Raw genomic sequence first — 24,942 nt, forward strand, 5'->3', positions numbered from 1 at the left:
AAACGTAACCGAAAAAAATGTAATTTTAAAAAAAGCAAAAATTTTTTTTTTGATTGTAATGATGAAAAATGATTTCAATTTTTTTATTTCTTTCTTTCTTTTTTTCAAATAAAGCAAATGAAAATTATTATTATTATTTATATTCGACAAAAGAATTCAACAAACAAGTTAAAAATCACGAATTTTTTTTACTTGCACTCAATCACTTCATTCATTTGTTTACTACACACAGAAAAATAAAGTCGTAAAATATACGGCAAAATTCATAACATTTTTGGGTTTTAACGTCATCCACAAAATGTTATGGTTTTTTTTCTTTTTTTGTATTTCTGGGCAAAATCCATGAAATATTGAGGCAAAAAACTCAAATATTTGTGGCCAAAAAATCATGAAATATTCTGGAAAAGACCTAATATTTCTTGGAAAAATCCATGAAATATTCTGGAAAAAGACTGAATATTTTTGGGCAAAAAATCATGAAATATTCTGGTTAAAAATATTTTTATTTACAAAAAAAATGCGAAATAAAAGAGAAAAGAAAGATAAATTTAGCCGACTAAGGTGGCATAAAGATCATTTTTTAAATTCATAAACAAAAAGTAAACAAGTTAATCAGTGAATAAAATTATAAAAAATTAAGATTATTGGCCAAGGATAGATTGAAATTCTCCGATTTGTTTGCTTTATTTTCCAGATTATCGCTCAAATCATGGCTATGTGATTTCTAATAATTTATCATGAATGGATGAATCTTCCTTGGTTGCCCTCAGTTCACCACTGATGCTTGCTTGAGTTCCATATCGCTTCCGATTTCTCGTTCGACCATTGGAGATTTCCTTATCCAGCCACAACGCTTTCTATTGTTTTTTCCATGCTTTGAGCCGTTACACAAAATAATATTTTCTGATTCGAAAAATAGTCAAATGGCAAACGAAAAACAAAAACTTCGTTTAAAAACAAAAATGCTGGATTCGAATTATTTCAATTGTTTAATTGAATTATCAACAATGTTTCGAATGTTAGCGAATTGTTTCAAATTTCAAGTTCAATTGTTATGGCTCAATCGAACAAACATCGATTTACCAAATCTTTTCATGAATCGACCATGAATCCAATCAGATATTCAAAAGCAATTTAAGGTTAACAGTTGTTTACAAAGCCAGTTAACAACAGCCACTAGTTTTGGCTTCATGATCAAATTGCAGCATTTGACCCCTTCACATTTTTTTAACCAGATTAGATATTAGTCAATTCGATTGGAACTCATCGTAGACAAATGGAGGAAGATCCAATCCAATACCTTCTTCTTTAGCCCTATTGAAAAAAATTTGCTTATGAAACATCCATTTTGTCTGTATGATTATTCTGACCGGAAGATAGGATAGGATAGAATTCCATTCTCATTGAAACGTGGTTTCAAATCAATCATTTTTTTGTAGATCCAACTTCGCAAATTCATTGCAAACGCGATATGTTTGGCCGAGTGTCAAATTGTACATATTTTATTATGAAATTTTGATTAATCCAAAAAATGAAAAAAATTTTCTAAGTCCAGAAATTTTTCATGAAATATTGAGGCAAAACAAAAAATCCATGAAATGTTTGGGCAAAACAAAAAATCCATGAAATGTTTGGGCAAAACAAAAAATCCATGAAATGTTTGGGCAAAACAAAAAATCCATGAAATGTTTGGGCTGAGTATAAGATTGGCCAAAAATCATGAAATATTCTGGAAAAAAATCCTAATATTTCACGATTTCAGTTTTCCATAAAATATTGAGGAAAAAAACCATAACATTTTGTGGATGACGTTAAAACCCAAAAATGTTATGGTTTTTTGGCAAAAAATCGAACTATTTTACGTTTCATTTTTCTGTGTGTATGTTTCAATCTTTTTTTTCAGTGTTTTATAAACTCTTTTCATAGTTTTTTTGATTATATTGATGGCAATTTGTTGTTTTTTTTTCTATTCCGTCCTAACAAAACGAAAAAGTCAATTTTTTTTTTCGTTCACTTTCGTTGAAAACTATGTAATAATGATGATTGAAACAATTTTTTTTGTTGTTTGTTTGTTTGTTTGTAATTCAATTCTTTTCCGGTCATTTATTTTTCATCACATCACTTTGATGTTCTGCTTTGATTCGATCGTTTTGGTTTGGTTTGCATTTGTAAAAGTTTTCTTTGTTGTGTGGGCAAATTCTCAAACCCATCATTTGTTTCAATGTTTTTCGCCAACATCAAAATCATATGAAATTATATGGGCGTCTATGTCTCTCTCTCTCTCTCTCTCTTCGTAGGAAAATTATTCATAAATGACCATATTGTCCTTGTCGAGGTTTTTTTTTTTGCTAAAATAGTCAAATTCCAACAAGCAAACAAAAAAATTCAATCTAATGGCCCCATTGTAAATTTTTTTTTCGTTTTGTTTTTCCATATGGTCATTTTCATTTCTTTTTTCTTTTTTTGCATTGTAAAACTTTAATTAAAAAGGGGTGTACATGTTTGTTTGTTTGTTTGGTTGGCTGGCAAGCCTTCAACATTTTTTTTCTATCTAATACGATTCATTTCTGTCGATTCTGTAAATATAGAATTCTATAGCCAAAGATAGTTTAGATTCAGAGAAAATAGGAATCTGGTTTGAACGTTTGAAATGTTGTTTTGTTTTGCTTCACCACCACTACCGTAACTTTCACGATCATGGTACACACAAGCAAAGAATCTGTATAGTAAAAATGAATTATTCGCACATTCTGTTGATGGGTTGATTCTGTTGCTATTCGTTCATTATTATTATTATTATTTTGATCATCATTCCTGAAGAAATTGAAATGAATATTCATGACACGATTCAATGATACGATTATTGCTCGTGACTTTTTGTTTTTGTTTTTTCTCTCTTTTGTTTACTGACTGACTTGACTTGACTTGACTGACTGAATTTAATCTTTGTTTGGTTGGTTGGTTGATACTGGTTATTTTCATTTGAGAACAATGAACTATTTATCAAAGAGAGAGAAAGAATAAGTTGAATCAACTGAAAAAAAATTTTTACTTTTCAAATAACGTTTGTGTGTGCGCGTATCAAGAATATTATCAAAAATATCGGTCATTCATATATAATGTAATATAAGAATTTGAATAATGTTTGTTTCAAATTCTTTGTTTGTTTGTTAGAATCTTGATTATGGTTCATACCAGAAGAAGAAAAAAGTTTTTAATTCTGTTTACTTTCACACACACAAACACACACATAAATCAATTTGATTATTTTTGAATATTTTTTTTTCTCATATATTTATTGTAAACTTGGCCTTTTGACTTTTGACAATCGAATGAAGGGAGCGAGAGAAATCATACGAATTTCAAAGTTCTTTTGAAAAAGGAAAGGAATATGAAAACAAAACCAAAACCAAAAAGAAACATAATTCATTCGCCAACCGTCACCTATGGAAATCAGAATCACACACACACACACACACACAGAGGAAAAAACATTGTATTACTTTTCATTTCTAATATTTTTCCAACTTTTTTTTTTTTTTGGTTGAATGAGAGATAGTAAAAGTGAAAACTTTCCTTTTCTTCTTTCCTTCCTTCCATCACTAACTTTTACATCTTTGTAGTTGTCAAAAAAAAAAAAAAAAATAGAAAAAAAAAATGTTTCTTTCGGGCGTTAAAAGTAAATTTATTACATTCAACCAAACATTGTTAGATAGTTTCAAGTTAAGTTTTTTTTCAGTGAATCAAAAAATAAAAATGTGAAAAAAAGAAAATAATAACCGAATTGAGTTTTTGGTTGAATTTTTTTTTCACTTTCATTCGCTCACTTGAACACATTTGATTCATATCAGGATTTTTTTGTGAAGAGAAATCTCAAAGTTCTCAACTGATTTTCGAATAAACTCTGAAGTAAATTCAGTGTGTGAAGTTTTCAATTCCGGGATTTCGTGCATATCCAATGAAATGATCAAGACATCATCAAATACACGTTTATGTTGTCTATGGAGAACCACAGATATTTTCATTTTCTCCTCGCAAAAAAAAAGATAAATTGAATTCTATAAATTCCAAAAAATGAAAACATGAAAAATTCTTTTTCTGGATGGAAAAAGAATCCGAGAAAAAAAACTGATTACCACCATCACCATCACAACAACAACAAGTCAAAAAATGTGTTTAGTCGAGTAGCAATCATATTTTTTCTGATTCAGTTAGAAAAAATTGTTGTTGTTGTTGATCGTGGTCGATATTTTTTCATACCCGAAAACGAGAGAGAGAAAAAAATAGCCAAAAAAACATGTAATCAATCAAATTGTTACAAATTTTTCTCTTTTCCTGTGTGTCTAAAACGACGGTTGTTTGATATATATGTGATTGGTGAGAAACAACAGTCACACACACCATGTTTGGTGGACACACGGGATATTTTTATATTTTTTCCCCCATTTTTTGTGTGTGTTCCAATTTTCTGTGCGTTTCAATTTATTGCTACGAGAATTTTTCTGTTCTTTTTTTTCAATTCCATAGAATCTCGACTACAGGGTTATCCTGGTTCTTGGAATACAGAATACAGAATTCACAAAAGACGGGTTAAAATTTTTTTTTTTTTTTTTTTTGTCGGAATTTGATTAATTTTATGACCAATAAACAATTGCCAAGAAGCCAGCAACCAATATAACCAATATTTCGACAAAAATTTACCCTCAGTTAAAATCGATCGATCGTAGATGTTTTGATCAGAAAAAAAAAATTTTGATCGAACAACAGCATGCTGAAGACATGATGATGAAAATGAACAAAGAAGAATGAGAGAATTTCACACCAGATTGAACAGATAAATTGGCCTTTTTGTTGTTGTTGTTGCTGTGCTTTACTTTAATTTCATTCCATTTTACACTGATAATATTTTCAACAACATAGAATTTTGTGTGTGTGTGTTTGTTTGTTTGAATCACTGAATATCGATCAGAGAACATCACTGGTATGTTTTTTTGGGGAATTCACAGATAAAATTAGCCAGAAATAAATTCACAGTATAGTGAAATGGGATATACAGAATAATTTCTTTATTCTCATTAATCAATCATAATAGAAACGTGAAATGAATGAAAATATTCATTCATTGGTTGATTGGGTAAAGAACCCAGGCAATTCATTGACACCAAACATTATTATGGAAAGATATATCGAACAAACAACAAAAAAATGTCCAACTTTCAAGTAGCAATCCAGAGCAAACTTTGTTTCAAATAAAAATAAATTTTTAATATTCATTAATTTTTCAAAATCATTTTTCGGGTAACATCAACATTGAAAAACGAAAAGAAATTTCAATATGGTTGATCATTATTGTCATCTACAATGTTGTTACATGAACAAAATTTTTTCCCAGTCAAACGAAAAAAAAATATCCATATTTTATAATGCCAACGTTGATATACTTTTCTGGTGAAAAGTGAGAAAAAAAAATTTGTTAAAGTGTGAAAAATAACACCAAGAAGAAAAAAAAAACAAACTTATTGATGATGATGATATGAAGATGATGATGATGGTGAAAAAAAATTTACATAAAATCGATTATCATTGAATCGATTTTCTTTTTTACTTTTAGACTTTTATCTTTCTTTTTTTTTTGAAAAAAGTTGTTCATCATCTTTTTCTCGTTGTCAACAACAACAACAAAACTTTCAATGGTATCAGATTTTTTTTTGATGACAACAATCATGCATGATGAAAATGATGAAGAAAATGAGAAAATAATGATCATTTTTTTTTTGGTAATCATTAGAATGAAACAAAGCAAAAAAAAGGTATTGGCTGATGCAATAAATTCAATCTGATTGAAAAATATTCTGGATGAAAAAAACAGAATCAATTCCCGTTGATCATCATCATCGTTATCAGCAGATTTTCCTATGGTTAAAATTATTTTGTCAATGGATGTGATGTGTGTGTGTTTGGAAACTTTTTTTTCCAAAAAATCTCATGTTTCATATCTCATGTTTTGATGAAATAATTAATTTATAAACTAATAAAATATATATGGAAACAATATGGAAATTTTTCGATGATGATGATGATGGTCAAACCAATTCAACAACAACAACAGCAAAAAGTTTTTACAAACAGCGATGCTCTGTGATTTTTTTATAATACTTTTCGAAAATATTATTCAACAGCATTATTATTACTTGTAAAAATGACCAAACCAAAATAGTGGTTTTTTATTTTATTATTCTGTACAGCCAGAAAATGCAAAAATATAAAAATTTTGTGAAATATGATACAATATTTGACCAGAATGAATATGAAATGTGTTGTTGTTGTTGTGAACATTTGTTGTTGTTGTTGTTGGTTGGTTGGCCCTATGTTGTATCATAATGGGCAACATTAACACCCGAATATCCTATGGAATTGATTAGATATTCTATATTCCATAATGCTTTTTTTTTTGGTTCTGAATAAATTTGAAAAAAAAAAACATTTTGACCAATAAATGCAGCTGAGACTGGACAAAATCGATTGATACAAAGTGTTTTCGATAGATTTTTTGACTATTTTTTTTGATGATTATGGAAAAGTTTCGATCAACCAACGATTCTAGTTTTGGGTAATCTTTACAGGGAGGAAAATTTTTTTGCTGCTTTTTTTAAAAATTCAATTTTCAATTGGCGACAACATGATGATGGTGATAATTATTATTCTGAAAATACAGAAACAAAAAAAAGAGGCCATATTTTATTATGGGGGAAAAAAATTCACACACAGCTGTTGTCACAAAGTGTTGTGTTAAAATTCAGCTTCAGTTTGGAACTGAAATTGATTCAAATCGATCCATCCATCCATCCATCCGGCCAATCATTTATTAATAATGTTGTTTCATTTTTCATTTTTTTTTTTTTTTTGGTGTCAATTTGAAAATAAAAAAAATTCCAAATCACCAAGTGGTCAGAATATCTTCATTCATAATTCATCTCCCCGAATGATTTACAAATGTTAAAAAAAACTGAACTTTTTCAAAACAAACAAATCAAGTTTATTTTATTTTTTGCTTATGGATTTTTCAAAAGATTTTCAAATTTCTTATGAAAGCTTTTTTTTTTGTTGACTTTTCTCCAAAGTAATTGAAAATTAATTAGCCAAAAAAAAAGAAGATTTTATTCAAACAAGAAAAAAAACAACAAATTTGAATAATTTTTTCATTTCAAAGTAAAAAAAATTTGCATTTTTAATGATGATTTTTTCCAAAAATTGAATAATTAATAAACCAAAAAAATATGTTCTTCATCGACATCGACAACATCGATAAAAACTTATTGACTTTTGAAGAAAAAAAAATTGAACAAAATCTTTTTGAAAACAGTCATTTTCTTTCAAGCGTTTTTTTCTGTTCAAACACACATAAAACGGATGAATCTTTTTTTTCCAGAATTCTGATACAGAATGGTTTTTTTACAAAGCAAAGTCATCAATGTTGATGATAATGATGATGATGATGGTTAGTTTTCATCAACACCACCACCACCATCATCATCATCATTATCATTATCAACCATAAGTCCCCTTTGTAGATTTTTTTTTACTTTAAAAAAAAAAATTTATGAGATTTTGTTTTTTTTTTGCTTTTAAATTGTTGTCATTAATAAGAAAATAGAGAAATGATGTTTTCTTCTTTCATAGATTCTCTTACACTTTCTTTTGCCTTGGTTGATTGGTTTGATCATTACATTTGAAAACCTTGAAGTGAGAGAATGATTGTTATTAAGATTCTTTTAAAGAAAGAAAGAAAAAAAAGACGTTTGAGTATAATGATGCGAAACAAAACCTTGTGGAATAATAATAATAACAACAACCGAAAATGTTTCCCATATTGAAAACGATCAAAACTGTAAATGACCATAGAAAACATTCATGATATTATCAACATCGACATCAACGACATCAATAATGATGATGATGATATTCAGGTTCTTCTGAAATTCTTTTCTCGACTTTCAATGTTTAATTTTCTTTTTAAAAAAAAGATAAGAATTTTCTTCTTCTTAGTAGGAAAAATATCTTAAGAATTACCGAAAATCTTCTGCCCAAAAAAATTGTGTATCGATAGTGATTATCGTTTACCGATTATTATCATCATTATCCATTGTTTTTTTTTTATCATAATCATCATCATTATCTTTTGCATGTTTTGTTTCACGCATTTCTCTTGGTGTTTTTTTTACTGATGATGATAGAGTTTCAAAATTTGTTTTTTGTTTTTTGCTTTGCTGGAGCTTACATGGATATTTGTTTTCATATGATTTCATCGATTAAATAACCGTTTTGTGTGCTCTCTTGAGTTTCAATTTCACCAACGCACTCTCCGTTGTTTGATGGAAAAAATTTTAAAAAAAAGCATCTGTAATTGAAAAAAATATGTCAAAAATATATTTTTTATGGGTCCACTTTGGACCATTCTGTTTGCTTGATTGCCCATTTTTTTCTGGCCATTTTTATTGACCATTATTGTCCGGTCAATACTTTCTGTTTTCTACTGCTGGATAGTTTTGATTTTTTTTTTTGCAAACAAAACAAATGAAATGAAGAAGAAAAAAATATTAGTTGAATTCTATGGACCGAAGATGATATCAAAATCACGACAATCAAAATGTCATTTCAATATGTGTGTGTGTTTGATTCATTTCTCTTTCATATTTTTATATTTCGATTCATCAAATCAAATCATTCATTCATTCATTCATTCGACAATAACTTTAACCCATTTTGACAGGTTCATTTCTTCATTCAAGAATCTTAAAGACAGGCCAAAAAAAACTTTTTTTTTTCTCCTTCCTTTTTCTCTTGAATGAAAATCAAATAGAAACAGTTATTATGAACAGAAAGAGAAAAAACTAAATGATCACATCATAATGTTGATCCCCATATTGGACTTTTTCTTATCTTATGTTGACTTGATTCTGAATATATTTTTCTTTTTCTTCCCTTATTTCTTTGATGAATTAATCTTTTGGATTAGTTCAATGGGTTTATTATGCATTTTTTTTGAAATAGATAACCACCAACGAAAAAGAAAAACGATTTCTTTGTATCAAATAAAATAAATCAAAACTTATTCAAAATATATTTGCCTGCTGTGTGTGTGTGTGTTCGATGGGTGAAATTCATCTTCTTTTGATGAAGAAAAAAAAGTTTTCGCATTTTTTTCCAATGAAAAAGTCGTTAAAACAAACATTATTCTCAATCCTTTTTGGGTTTGTTTGACGTTGAACAAACATCGAGAAAGCCAGAGCAAATTTGTTTAATTTGTAGATAACATCCCAAAAAGTAAGATTGTAATCAATTTTTGAAATTGACCGCATTCACCAAAAAATCACTCAAAAAAATTATCCATTTTAAAACCATGTCCATATTTTTTTTATGAAAATGAATCCTTGTTTATCTATGTGGCTGTCAACATTGATTTATTATATTAGATAACACTGGAGTGAAAAATCCGGTAAACAACACAGCGCGATAACCCAAAAAAACAAGTGAAAAAATGAATTCCATACGATGAGAATTTTCATTTTTTTTCATGACAAAATGACATTTACTTTTTTTTGTTTCACTTTCATTGAAACAATGAAAAAACAAAAAAAAATTATTGCCAATTCATTCGTCCAATCAATCGTCAATCAATGGCTGAATGATTCGATAGAAATCGAAACGAATCTTATCATCATTTTTTCTGCTGTTGTTGTTGTTGTTAATGATCACGAACAAAAAGTGTGGGTGGTCGAAACAAAGTGGCCCCAAATTTTTTCTCAATTTTTTTTTTTGTCTTTTGTTTTTTTTTCTGCTGTTGATAAATTTCACACACACAATCTATTTTCCATTCATTTTTCAAATCATTAATTTCATTTGTTTCGATTGCCAAATCATTTGTCCGAATCAATTTTTGTTTAAGTTTCCCGTAATCACATGATTGAAAAGGTTGTCGGACAGGATTCTCAGGTTTTTTTTTCTCTCTCTCTCTCTTTTGCTTGTCTTATGATTAGTTTGATTGAAAGAAAATTACTGACATTCATTTGTATTTTCTCATCATTATCATTGAATTTAAATTCATCAGACCAGGTGATGTTTTTCGATTTTTTCTACCTATCTACCTATTTCTCTGCACTTCTATCTAAAGCAATTTGCCAATATTTTGATTGTGTATTTTGCCATTTTGCTTTAACAAAAAATAATGATGATTCACATTTGGCTGTCATCATCATTTGTTTCATTTGATCAACCGAAAAATCTTAATGATTTTTGTTTTGTTTTCTTCAAAATAATAAAAAAAAAAATTCAAAGGCTTTTTTTCATTTTGATGAATGATAATTTTGCCACAAAGAAAAAGAGATCAGGAATAAGAAAAAAAAATCATTTCAAAGGAAATGGAAAATATGATTTTTTTTTCTTCACCCCATTCTCACCCTGTCACACACACACATAAACGCCATTGCCCATATTGTTTGTTTTATGGTTTTTTCTTTCTTTCTTCCAATCATTTTACTTAATGAAACAAAAAAAAATCATATCTTTCATATCTTCTTTTTCATAAGAAATTTCATATGATTTTCTTCGTTTTTTCTTCGTTCTTCGTTCGTTTGTTGATTTTGATTTATCGTTTTTATTTCCCATCTTCATTAATTCAACCAAACCAAAACGAAACGAAACGAAATAAAAAAATTGATTCACAATACTAAGTGTGTGTCGGTAAATAGCGACACACACAGAATAAAACTCCAGAATATTGTTGAATTAAAAAAGATTCATTTATATTGAAGAATCAAGAGTAAAGAATCTTATGTGTGTTTGTGTGTGTGTGTGTAATGTACACAATATGATAAGCTAGTTAAGAATGAATGAATGAATGAATGAAAAACAGAATTTATCATTTCAATTAATTGATGATTGTTGTTCACCACTATAGTGATAGTCATTTTTTATGATTCTTTTCGTCCTGAATTCATCATGATTCAAATCGAATATTCTCTCATTAGTTTTTGTGATTTATAAAAAAGTATTTTCTGTTTGCTGAATTTTTTTTGTTGTCGGAATAAAATTAATGATTCAATGAAGAGAAATGTAAAAAACTCAATAAACACATATAACGCGATTTGATTTTTGTTTCCCAAGGATGAAATGAAAACCCGAAAAACAAAAGAATTCTTTGATTGAAATTAGTTTGAATGTGAAGAAAAGAAAAGAAGAATTGTTGTTGTTGTTAAGTTGAATTGAAAAAGAAGCAATGAAAAGTGATGTTAAGTTCATCAGAGGTCAATCCAAATGCAATAATAATAATAAGGGTCGATTGATATAATATAACAAGCTTGTTGTTAGTTTCAATGTTGATGTTAATGTTTTATTTGATTTGACCATCATCATCATCATCATCAATTTTGATGATGATTTTTCGGGTTCCACATTTCATTCTTCTTTTACTGTTGCCGAATTGAAATTTGAGATCTAAATATATATACGATTCGTCCATTCCATTCATTCATTTCATTTCAATTCACTCAACATACATACACACACAGAAGCTTTGATTTTCAATGAAAATGAATTGCCCAAAAAACAAAAATATGTTGATCACGTTCGGACATTACGAATTCTTTATGTATTCACAAACCAAACCAAAAAAGAGAGATTTTTTTTTCTTCCACTGTTTCATTGGTGCAAGAAAGAAAATCTTAACGAAACAAAATTATTAGTTGATTTTGATACTGAACAAACGAAACAACAACCAAAACGAAACGAAACGAAACAAACAATGTTTCAACAATTTGATTCATCACAAACAAAATACAGAATAAGAATTTTTGATTATCCAAAAAAAAAACAAATCAAATGATTGTTTCATTGTTCACAATAGAATTGTGATTGTTCAATCAATGATTATTCTTGATTCTTGATTCTTGAGTTTTGATTATTTTTGATTCTTGATTCTTGATCTTCTTATTTGTTATTATTCTTTCGAAATGAATGATAAATTTCAAGTGTAATTTCATTCTTCTGCTTAAGTAATTGTATTCCAATAATGTCAATTTTTTATCTATTGGAATTTTTGGTCGGTTTTTCATGTGTTTTACAAACAAAACAAAAAAGAAAAACACAAAACTGAATGTTCAGAGAAAAAAACATTAAGTATTGAAATTCAGATCAAAAATACCTGGTAATAATAACCTATTGTCATAGTCATCATCATAATAATCATGATTATTATCAATTGCAATTGACAGCAACAGCAAAATTATTGTTATGTCCATTTTTTTTCCATTTCCTCTTGTCAAATAGAATAATGTTTCTTGTTTTTTGTTTTGTTTTTTGAATACATCACTCCACAAAGCAACAACAACAACAACAAAAATATGAAAAGAATAATTGCGAAATGTTACTGTTGGACCATTGAATAATAATAATGATGGTGATAATAATGACCCATCAAAATTTTTGTTGTTTTGCCTTTTTTTCTGTGATCTAAATCATCATCATCATCATCATTACTTATCTATCAACGTATATTCGTGGTCATTATCATTATGTGTTTGACTTGTTGTTGTTGTCAAACAATTTTTTTTTCATTGCACTTTATTTATTGTGTCATTCAGGAATTATGTTCGTTGTTGTCGCATAAAACGGACATAATTTTCATGTAAAAAAACAAAATTCACGACATTTGCGCACAATCAAACAACAATGATGACAATTTAGTAAAGGTGTTGGTTTTTTCTCAGAAAATTCGATTGAAAACAACCGATATAACCGTAAAATCATTTTCGGTCATTTCATTTGACTGTTTTGTTGATATAAATGTTTTTAACCCATGAAAACATCAAAAAAAAAAAGGTTAATCTGTTTTAATATAATTAAAAAAAACACAAGAAAAAAAAAGATGACAGATTTTAATTCTTTTTTCAAAGGAATTTTAACTTGTTAAAAACAAAAAATCTTCCTTATTTCTTTTAACCCTCCACTCTTTTATAAAAAAACCAATCTTGTTTTATACATTTAAAAAAATGCCTGAAAAGAAAAAAAAACTTTAATCACATCACCTTTTCTTTCGTCTTTTCCTAAATTCGTAAATTGAATTCAATTAAAAATAATGATGTTGATGCTGCTAAACGCAATCAAGCGCAAATGAATCTATCAAAAATTTTTTCATCTGGCTATAATAAATTTAGATTTGAAGCAATCAAAAACACCGTAGTTACACATTTACGCTTTGATGCTGTTGAATAAAAACGACAAAGATGTTATGGAAAAAGAAAAGAAAAGAAATTACCCTTCAACTTATTTTGACAGGATTCATCATCATCATCATCATCATCGCCGTCATAAATAGACTAAATTGAAACGAAAAAAGAATTAAATAACGTGATTACTTTTTTTTTCTTTTGACTATGTGGTTTGAAAGTGGTTAAATTTTCTTTCTTTCTTTGCCTGATTTTTTTTTTTTTGTTATTGTTGCTGTCAGTGTAAAGTGTCGATATTAAACTGATGTAATCAACATCGTTTTATTGTAAAGTGAAGGGAATTTTAATCTTTTGGTTACTTTTTTTTCGTTCTGTTCGTTTTATTTATTTGTTATGTGTTTTGATCATTTGAATTTTTTGCTTTTCTTTCTCTACTTATGTGATTTGACAAGATATGTTGTTAAATGTAAATCATCATTTCTAAATTCATCTGTCTATCACCAGTTTTATTATCTAAAAAGCAGCAGCAATCGTGATGATATAGTTTTATTTTTGGAAAAAAACTTTACAAAAGAATTTTCCCATGCTTATAAATTTTAAATTTTTTTTTAAAGATTTAATTTCATTTCAAGTTCAAATCGTGTTCAAAGGATTGCGTGTTTCATTCAATTACGATTGATGTTACGAATTTCATTTTTTTCACCTCAATCAATGAACCTGAAAATTTTTTTCGTTGAAAAAATTAAATTACGAAAAAATCTGATGATTTTTTCCACTTTGACAAAATTTTTTTTTATAAATTAACACAGTGTTCACCTTTTGGGTGAATGTTTTATTTTTTGGAAAAAAATTGAACACGTCATCAATCTCAAGTTCATCATTTGATTTGCCTTTTTTTCGTTTAACACATTTTTTTTTATGATTGATTGATTTTGACAATAAAAAATAAACTTTTTCTTGTTGTTGTTTGTTTTTGGTTATGAAAATGATGATGATAATAATCCTGATTTAAATCAAAGTTAATAATTTTTTTTTTGAAATGATTATAATCATTCATCTTTTTCATACTTTTGTTATCTTGATCAAATTAAATCCAAAAATCTTTTTGATTTATGAATATTCTCACTCTGTATGTCTCTGATGTAGATGAAATAGAAAATTGATGATGATGATGATAATATTCTAGTCCGGAAAATCGAAATTTTTTTAATTTTATAAAAGTCAATTATTTTGTTTGTAAAATTCCACCAAACAAAACAACAACATCTTGTAAATCGACCAACCAGAAAAAAAAAATTAATTTGATTTGATCATAGTTGTTGTTGTTGTTGTTGTTTTGAAAAACGACAACAAGCAAAAAATCAATCAATACCACTGGATAGATTATATATAATGAATGGATGAATCTACTTGAATTGAATTGGATTGATCCATCCATTTATCGAACAGTTTATTGGACAAAAATAATAATAATGACCAAATCGATCGATCGATCGATCGATTGGTAGAAACAAAAAAAAAAACAAAAACAAATTTACTCATTTTGTGGATGTTCAAACAAATCATTGAATCGATTTTTTTTTTTGAATACGGATTTTTTTTTTTGTGGAAAATTTACAAAAAAGAAATTTTATGGATATTATTAGTTTGTTTTTAGCATTCCTTCAACCATCAAGGAGACAAAAACAAAACCAAACAAACCAGACAAAACTATTTGATATTGATCATTATCATCATTATTTTTTAAAGTTAAAATTTGTTTTTTTTAGTTCGTTTATGTGAACGTCAAAATTGATGATGATAATAACGATGATCTTGATCGTAAATTTATTACCATCAAAGTGTTAATAATAATGATGATGATCATCCATTATAAATGCTGATCATCAATGTATCGTTTGCCGATATATTTTTTTCAACTGAATAATAACCGAAATTGTTATTATATGATGATATTCAGACAGGTTTTTCTCTTGTTTCTTTCTTTTTTTGCTTCAAGAAAGGAATTTTACCTGTTTTTTGTTAATGCTTATTAAATGACTATCAATGATCGTTCATTGATTTTTGTTTGACCATCATCAAAACGAAAACAAACAAACAAATCCGAATTGAGCGATTGATGGGTGAAAATCGCTTCTTCATTTTTTTAAAAAAGAAAATTTATAAAAAGAAATTACCGTTTTTTATTATTATTTCAATCATATCATAATCTCTCTCTTTAAAAATACATTTTCTCATAGAATAATCAATTTTTTATTAACCCAATATGATCATCATCAATTGAGTGTTAAAGAAAACGTGTTACCCATGAATTCATGCTGTTGTGTTTCGTGTTGTCGACCTGTTTTTGATGTGAATATTATTACTTACTTATTGAACTACGAAATTTTCGTTTCCATATATAATTATGGATGCTTTGATAAATTTTGGGGAACATATATTAATAGGAAAAGAATAGGAAGGGAAATTATTATTTTTGGGTAGAAAATATTCAGAAAAATAAAAAAAAATCTTACCAACAAAGCCGGTCAACATATTCACCATATGATGATTATGATTATTGTTATGAGCATTTGATTATCGACTATGATTACCATCGTGCTACCGATGCCATTACCACGATGATGATGATGAGGCCATCGACAGCTACTTGGCTTCCTTCTTTTTTTCTTTTCTTTTGAAGAAACAAAAATCAATGGCAACGTAACACGATTCCACTATTTCTACTTAACGAATAATAATAATAATTTAGTCGGTTTTTTGTGTTATTCATCTCACATCCACCCTCGAATTTTTTTTTTATTTAAACGATAGAAATTGAGAATCATAATGAAAAACAGATTTATACAATGGCCAGTGTGTGTGCTGGGTATCTATTCGAAGAAATAAAGAAAATAATAATGATATTCAGAATGCAATTTAAAGTTGTGAATATTTATCTTCTTTTTCTTCGTCGTTTTCTTCATCGTTTCTATTTTCGCTGGTTATTCATCCAAATTGTAATGGATGCTATGAGACTATATTTTTAGACTTACTTGTTTACCATTTACTACCGCGTTTGCTATGTTTGTTTGTTTGTTTTTTTTCATACTTTAAAATAAATAAATAAATCCCATACACACACATAATAACAGAACCTGGAGGATTTAAATTTGTTTTTTTTTCTTCTGAAATTTAATTCAATATTTGAACAAAACAGTATATTTCATTTTGCTGCTGCTGTTCAACATTTCGATTTAAAAAATGACCATTTTTTTCGCAAAGCTTCTTCTTTTCTGAAGAAACTTGCCCAGAAACAATTTTTAATTATCTTTGGATTTTGTCAATATACAGAGAGAGATTTGTTACATTGAAGTTTTTTTTCGTTTTTTCTTTCTTCAAACATTCTGTTGTTGTTGGATAAATTCTAATTTATTTTGATCGTCCAAAAAAAATGTGTGTGTGTGTCTAATATGTGTTTGTGCGAGAATCATCAATTGATAAGTCGCATTCCAGTTTGTGAAGGTATATAATCCCTTTTGGAAATATATTTCTTTTTTCTTTTTTTTTTTTTAAAAATACTTGTAAATATTACGTATTTGAATGTATTGACAGTTTTTTCTTTCTTACCTGAACATCATTACACAGCAGGATTGTATTTTGTTATTTATTTTTGTGCTTGCTTGGTGCTTCTTCATTGACTGTCCGTTTCTTTATACAAATTAATATCTTTTTTTTTCATCCGATCTTCTAACGACAATTTTCATCACCAAATGAAGATATTTTCTTCGTTTTGCTTTTCTTTTTCTTTCGTTGGAAAAACAAATTGTCCGATCTGAAATGGCTAAATTTTTCATCCGAAACAAAAATTCATCATACCGGGATGTTTTTGTCTTTTCGTTTTGGCGTTTTCATCATTCGATTTCAAATTTTTTTCCACTAATCCAGGTTATTGGAAAATGTGTAACTTTTTTGTTTTGATTCAACATTTTCACACAGGAAAAAGAAACAAAAATAAATTAAGTTCTAGGATTTTCCTGAAAAATTTCCTGTCTCATTTTTCTAATGTTTGTTTTGTTTCCAGGAAACTTTTTTTTTCGGAAAAAAAACAAAGTTTTCATTCTTTGTGTGTGTGTTTAAAATGATAAATTATAACTATTATTATGGGTAACATTTTTTTTTTTGATTTCAGAGAAAAAACATTGATGGTGTTAATGACAAAATACCAAAAGAAATCATCACTTTTTCGGTAAAGAAAAGTTTCGATTTCAAATTTCGTTTTCACCAAATGATGAAAAAAACGAATTAAATTTCCTAAAAACTTAATTTCGGTGATTTTTTTTCAAGGAAAAAAAAAGAAGATATTTTTCCTTTTTAGTTGCCGATAGTTGATGAAAACATCTTTGTTGTTGATGAAATTTTCACATCGTTTTTTTTCAAGAATTTTCCATCGTAATGATGATGATGTAGATACATGATCACTTTGTCACCATCATTTCATTTTCATTCCTCAAGTCTCTTTCTCTCTCTCTATCAAGTTACTTAATTAGTTTCGATCCATATACTTTGCTGATGATGATGAACAGAGCTTTTCAATTCTTTTCTTTGACAATGTTCAAACACACAATAACAAAATTTTGGTTATTTACAAATTTGCTAAGCTCAAAGAAAGAAGACAGTAAAAAATTCCGTGATCATTCATTTTGGAAAATAAAACCCAAGGAATGTAATTAAAAACCATCATCATCATTTAAATAAACGAAAACTTTAAAGTGAAAAATCTGGTTCAATATTTAGCCCATAGATAAATTCCATAGAAAAATTCTTTTCAAAACATCATTCTTCTCTATTCAGAATCTTCTTTTTTTTTTACTGGTAACTTTCACCCGAAAATAAACCTGTCATTTTCGTTTTTCAAGTACATTTATCAAAAAAAAAAAAAAAAAAAAAAACGATATCATAGTTTTATATCATATGATCAATGATCACAACGATCTGATATAATTTGATAAAGGTTACCCAAAAAAAATGATTGAATGTTTTACGTAAGAAAATGAAAAACAAAAAAGTTGTAACATTATTATTACTGTATAGCATCGTTGTTCAAGTTAATTAGCGTTAGTTTCTAACTTTGTTTTCATTTCTGTTGCAGCAAGTTTGTTTTACCCGAATAGTTTGTTCAATGAAATGAAATGAAAAAGTGAACTAATAGAATCTTTTATCTAATACAAAATGAAGGAAAACTTTCTTTTCTTGGAGACAAACGAAGAAATAAAAGTTTTTCCTTTTTCAGTCTTGGAAACAAACGAAAAAGTTAACGGAGAAAGGAAAAAAAATTTGCCAAAAGAAAAGAGTTTGGAACGTGTCATAGTTTTGTTATTGTCGCTTTGTCACACACACACACACACACACACACACGAACATCATTTACTTTTTTTCCGGTTTTCAAAATGATGATATCGATACAATCAAGAAATTCTTTCACCAACAATAATAATCAAAATGATAAATATGACGTCATCATTTGATTCAATTGACTTCAATTTTTCTACTTTTCCCACTTTACCTCCCCCCCTACACACATGGTCAATTGAAATCAATTATTTTATTTTTTGGGTTTTTAATGAACATTTGTCCAATGAAAAACGAAAACAAAAAACGTATCACACAATGTAAAGAAGAATCTCAATAACAACAACCAAAAAAAAAGAATAAAGTTTCTTTCTTCGATTCTGTTGATTTTTTGTTTCTGTTTCTATCAATTCATTCACCAAGTGTGTTTCCCATACACACACACACAAGCACAGACCAAATGAACCAGTTTTTTTCTACTGAAAATCATTTGGTAAAATAGAAAAAATAAGTTACTTTCTTCGCAATGATGATGATGATGAAATTCTCCATTGGGATTCCTCATCATTGGTTGTCTTCAGTTCCGTTTTTCTTTTCTTTTTTTCGGAGTGGATCATTTGAGGAGAAATTGAGAAATTGAGATGAATTTTTCGTTTGCTATTTTTACACTGATGATGATGATTTTGCCTGATTTTGTATTTTTTTTTCTCTTTTCTTGAAAATTAATGAACAAACATCTGTTTTAGAATGTGGATAACCAGTAGCAAAAAAAATAAACAAGACTATACAGTATGAAAATTTGAAATTAACAAATATAAATCTTTCAAATGTTCATGAGTCAATTCAGTTTCTATGTTGAAAATGAATTTTCAAAAAAAAATGAATCATTCATTCTATCTGGGCAATATTGTCATCATCCAAAAAAAATGTTTGACAGATGTCAAAATAGTGAGAATAATCCATAATGAATATATGATACAATTTTAGTTATTGCTTGGTCTGGGGGTTTCGTTTGATTTCATTTTCGTTTTTGACATTGAAAAAGCTTCTTCGATCAGATTCTTGTGTGTGTGTGTGTGTGTGTGTGTTAAATAATGAGTGTTTTTGAAAATCGGATGAATGAATGAATGAATGTGACAAAAACATGTTTAGAAACACTAATAACAACAACAAAAAATGGCTGATTTCGATTTGTTTCAAAGATAAAATCAACTATAATTCATTGATTATAAATATTCTACGAATTTCTCTGATCTTTGTTCCTGGATCAAAAAAAGAAAATTGGTTTTAGTTTTGCTACTTTGTTTCCTCATCTTCTGATCTAATTAATCATTCGTTTTTTTGTTTTACTTAATTTGTTGTTGTTGTTTCAATAGTAAACCTCTATCATGATTTAAAATGATCATAATAATGATGATGAATACAAAAGCAAAAACAACAACAAAAAACCTGATTTATAATCTTGTTTTTTTGGAAAATATCTGCAACGAAGAACAACAAAACTTTCGATATTTTCTTTTCTTCTTTTTTCGTAATCATCATCAACATCAAAGTTTTTTATTTTCAGTGTTTTTTTCATTCATTTTATTCTTTGTTATCGAAACTAAATTCTTCACTGTTCGTTCTATCTTGTTCATTATAAAAGATAATAAGGAAAGGGAGAATACAAAAAAGTTTTTCAAAATGAATTTTGACAATGAAAAATGTGTTATGATTATTATGAAGTCACTCTCTCTTCATCATCATAAAGCAGATTCAAAAAAATTTCATTTATTGTCACATAATCTGTGAATATCTTTTTGACATTTTCATTTCTTTTCCCTTCAGTTTTTTCAATAGGATATATGATATTTTTGTGCATGTTTGTTAAGCTTTATGTGTTTACTTTTTTTTTTTTTTTTTTTTTGTTTCCATCGTATGATGTATTGGTTTGTCGGGAAATTATGTAACATGTTATAAAAAACATGTTACATAATTATGTTTCGGGTTTGTTGCTGTTGTTGTGAAAATGATCTTTTTTTCGATAACCGAACGAATGAATGAAAACATTGATGTGACAAACAAGACGCCAAAAAAAAAAAAAAAACAAAACGAAAAAAACAAACTGTGTGACATACGAGACACGCTTATTGAAAAAAAATCGACACAGGACAAAAAATTTTTCCTTTCTTGCCAACATTCCTGGTTATTGACCTTAGCATTTTCGGCTAAGATTGTAATTTTGTTTATTGAATTGTTTTAATTATTTTTACAAAAAGGATAAAACACTTTGTTTATAACAAAAAGTTTACAAAATTTTTTATTTTGAGTTTTTTTTCAAATTCCCTTTATTCAGTATGTTAGTTAGTGTTGTTGTTGTTTATTAATTTTCAATCGATGAATTCTTGGAACGACAAACATTTTACTCAATGATGATGGAACATCATCATTATCATCAACAACATCATCTTTTGGTCTGATAATTTGGCCATCATTTTCATTGTTATTATTAAAAACATTATTTTTATTTTTATTTGTTTTTGATTTAGATGATTTTGATTTTGATCTAGATTTTGATTTTGATCTAGATTTTGAACGAAATTTTGATCTAGATTTTTTTCCCTTATCAATAGCAAAACTATTACTATTTTCAACAACATCATTACTATCATTACTACTTTTTGATACTGTTGAATATGATGATGATGATAGTATACTTGTCATTGCTTTTTGTTGTTGTTGTTGTTGTTTTCCTATTATCAACATAGAATCCTTTGATTTTGTTGCAATTTTTTTCGATCTAATGATTCGTGAAAAAGAATCAGCAGCAGAATTTGTAACGGCTGCTGAATTTGATGATTCTTTTGGTGGTCTTTTATTCATATTTGTCCATAATTTTATTTTACTTTTTGCTTTAGTTTGTTGTTGAATATCGATTTTTTTGTTGTTGTTGTTGTCGATATTCTGTTGTTGTTGTTGTTGATTAATTTGTCGTTCGCATTTATTCAACAGAATCGTCTTTGTTGATCGTACGGATTGTTGTTGTTGTTTATCATCATTATATTTTTTTAAGAAAAAATCAACTTTTTCAATACTTTTTTTATCATTATTTAAATTTTTTTTACTATCATCACTGACAACATCATTATTATTATTGATGATTTGAATTTGATTTTCTGTTTCAGATATTTGTTGTAATTTTAATATTTGTTCACTACGTTTCATACGTTTACGATTACGTTTTTCTAATATTTCTAACATACGTTTTGATAAATCAATTGAATCAATAATATTCAATGATGAATCATCTTTTCCCAATATAATTGTTGATTTTTGACTATTGTTGTTTTGTTGTTGTTTATTTTTTGATAATTCTTTTACTTTTGATCTGATGAGATGAAAAAACAAAATTGAAACAATAATGACGATATATCTAGTGAAAATTGTATGATTACCTTTGATGAAGTTGTTGTTGATCTTTTTCCTGTACTAAATTCATTTTATTATCTTTTATTGATGGATGTTGTTGTGGTTGTTGTTGTTGTTGTTGTTGTGTTTGTGATTTAAATGAATGTAATGATTTTTGATTGGATTGTTTTTCCTGTTTACTAATTGATGCTGATGAAATTTGATTTTGTGAATCGGTTGATGCAAAAATACCATGTTGTTCATCCGGTATAGCAAATGTTATATCTTTCGGTGTACAGCACATGGAACCCATGGTATTATGGTATTGTTCAATATTTTCTACAATCAATTTGATTTTATATTCGTTAAAGTTTATTGTTTGTTTTTTTGAATATTCAAATTAAATTTGAATTCTTTCAACACCACTAATACGAATTCGAACAACCAAAAACAACAAAGAAATTGAGCAAATTTTCAAGGAAAATCTTCAAGTGTAAATGTGTGAATGTGTTTCCATGTGTTTTCTTTGTTGAACCTCATTTCAAAAACATCATTTCAAGGATGCAAGGATTTCTTCTTTTTTTTCATTTGTTAAGCCGCCATTGGCAATGATTTTATTGTCTTTTTTTTCTGGAATTCAAAGATTTTCTGCATTCATTCATTTTCATATCTTTATTATTTTGACGATAAAACCATCAAAAAAAATATTTTTCATCTGTACTTAGATAATAAAAAAAAAGAAACACAACGAACTGATGAAAAGTAGTTCGGCAAAACTTTGACATCATCAACATTGAAAGATGAAAATATTTTCTTCTTTCTTCTTTCTCAATGAAAAAAAACGAGTCTCTCTTGATTCAACGTCAATCAATCTGACAAGTCAAGTTGCTTGCTTGCTCAAGAAAACATCAGGATGTTGGCTAAGGAATTTTTTCTCATTTTCATTTTCAGAATATGATTTCAACATAGCACCAATATTCAATTCGTTATCATCATAAAAAATTTGTTTTTTTATTGTTTTTTTCTGTGGACTGTGGGAGAAATGAAATGCATTGAATTTTCTGCCTTTTTTTTCCACTGAGAAAACGACGAACTTTGATTTGATTTGATTGAATTGAATTATTACTTGGGGAAAAAGATGAAAATTAGAGATTGATAGTTAACGACTAGTGAAAGAGAGAGAGAGATGTTCAAGATGTTTCGATTAGAATTTTTTTTCTGTTCTTGTTTTTATGATTTTGTCTGGCACGATCTGCATTTTTTTCTTCTTTTTCTATTCAGATATTTCAAGAATTGCATAAAGAGAGAGCACAGAGTGAGAATGAAAAAACAGAAATTACATCATAAGGAGTCACGTGTCGGCCATCAATTTTTTCTGTTTGATCATCATCATCATCATCATCGTAGCATACAGCATATTGAGTGAATGACCATTTTATAACGGCAGAATAAGCAGAAAAATAAAAGATATGATTGAAAAAATAAGCCCAGAAAAAAGAAAATTATTCTTTGAAGCGATTATCATCATCATGTAATAATAATAATTTTATTGGAAAACGCATATCCGCTAGGATAATTGCGTGAATTAAAAATAATACAATACAATATCAATTAAGAAGAATCAAATAATATAATACAATATTATTATCATCATCATGTAGAGCGACAGATAGACAGACAGACTTGGTTATCTTTGGTTATTCTACAATCATTATTGGTTATATATTGGTTCATTGATTCTTTTCTTTCTGTGTGACATGAATGTCCACACAAACACACAAAAAAAAAACAAAAAACAAAACAAAGAATTTTGAATTGAATTAAGGTTTTTCTTTCTTCTTCCATTAGTTTTTTGTGTGTGGATTTCTATAATATTCTTTTTTTTTGATGATTCTCACTCAATTTACTTAATTCTGTCCACTTGTTTTTTGTCCCATTGACATTTCAAAATCCAGAATTTTTTGTTTTTTGAAAACAAAAAAAAAAACAAAACATCGCAAAAGTGATGCCTGCAAATTCAGTAAGGAATTCAATCTTTTTTTGTTTTGTTTGTTTTGAAAATTGTCATCGCGCTATAGATTTTTCTTTTTTACATTTTGTCAATGTACGAAAAAAAATGTTGTTGTTGTTGGTAAAGATAACATTACATGATTACCAACCAAACAACTGACAGTTTTTCTTTGTGTTGAATTTTTCTATTCAAAATGTATTGAATTGAATTTGAAAAAAACATTCCCTCAAAACATTCAATTCAATTCACTTATTCATTTTTCTTTTCTGACCATTGAATTTATTTGATCTTTTTTCTTTTTTTTTGCGATCTGAATTTAAAATTCTAAACATTTTTTTCGTTATTTTTGAACAGTTGACATGCACGCGATTCTATCAGAATTTTTTTCGAATTGAAAAACTTTTTTTTGTTGTGAAATTTGAGCTCATTTTTTGTCGAATGAAATGTGGACAACATGAGAATTGTATCCGGCAAGGAAGAGAGAGATTCAATTGAGGAAAAAGAAAGACCTCAATGAATGACAAGTTGGAAAAGTTGAACAACAACAACAAAACTGTCAAAATGATAATTGTTTTGAAAGTTTGTATTTGTAGTTTTGAATTTTCATCTTTGAATCAAGTTTTTTCTGCTTAAAAAAATTCAAAAACAAAAACAAATTATTATTGCTGTTGACTGATTGAACATTGCCTCAATTTATCAAAGTGTGCATTCGTAACAATTTTCAATACAATCGATACAATCGATTATTTTTTCCATTCTGCAACACATTCTGAAAAAAATATTTAGATTTCTTTCCTCCATATTCTGGTTATCTCTATCAACATTTTTTTTTCTACTTGGCAAAGATTTAAATCTCAAAAGAAGAAAAAAAATTATTAAAAATTTGAAAAAAAAATTTGAAATTTTAATTCAAAATTAAAGGCAATAAATGGGCAAATACATTGAATGTAAATGTAAAAAAGAATTTTTTCCTCTGTTTTTGAATTCAAT

The 24,942-nt window shown here is 27.6% G+C and overlaps 2 protein-coding genes across 2 annotated transcripts in view; one reads left to right on the forward strand and one right to left on the reverse strand.

The window, feature by feature from the left end:
• Window positions 1–24,942, forward strand: part of LOC113789318 (uncharacterized) — a 125,291-nt gene that overhangs the window by 11,974 nt on the left and 88,375 nt on the right. The gene's annotated exons all lie outside the window — the stretch shown is intronic.
• Window positions 20,864–22,329, reverse strand: LOC113788900 (uncharacterized). Its single transcript, XM_075824137.1, has 2 exons — window positions 21,989–22,329; window positions 20,864–21,921 (listed from the first exon to the last, which is right to left on the reverse strand). The coding sequence occupies exons 1-2, from the start codon at window positions 22,252–22,254 to the stop codon at window positions 20,898–20,900; spliced, it is 1,290 nt and encodes a 429-aa protein (XP_075680252.1). The 5' UTR covers window positions 22,255–22,329; the 3' UTR covers window positions 20,864–20,897.

The sequence above is a fragment of the Dermatophagoides pteronyssinus genome, unplaced genomic scaffold (assembly GCF_027571235.1).
Source record: "Dermatophagoides pteronyssinus isolate colony J.1.1.1.1 unplaced genomic scaffold, Derpt_VIB-CSIC_2022.12 sq0001, whole genome shotgun sequence".
Taxonomy (NCBI): Eukaryota; Metazoa; Arthropoda; class Arachnida; order Sarcoptiformes; family Pyroglyphidae; genus Dermatophagoides; species Dermatophagoides pteronyssinus.

Excerpts from the sequence above, each read along its gene's own strand:
- LOC113788900 (XM_075824137.1), bottom strand. The coding sequence starts at position 22,254 with ATGGGTTCCATGTGCTGTACACCGAAAGATATAACATTTGCTATACCG. Across the intron at positions 21,922-21,988 it reads CAACAACAACTTCATCAAAG|ATCAAAAGTAAAAGAATTAT; the intron begins GTAATCATACAA and ends TCATCTCATCAG.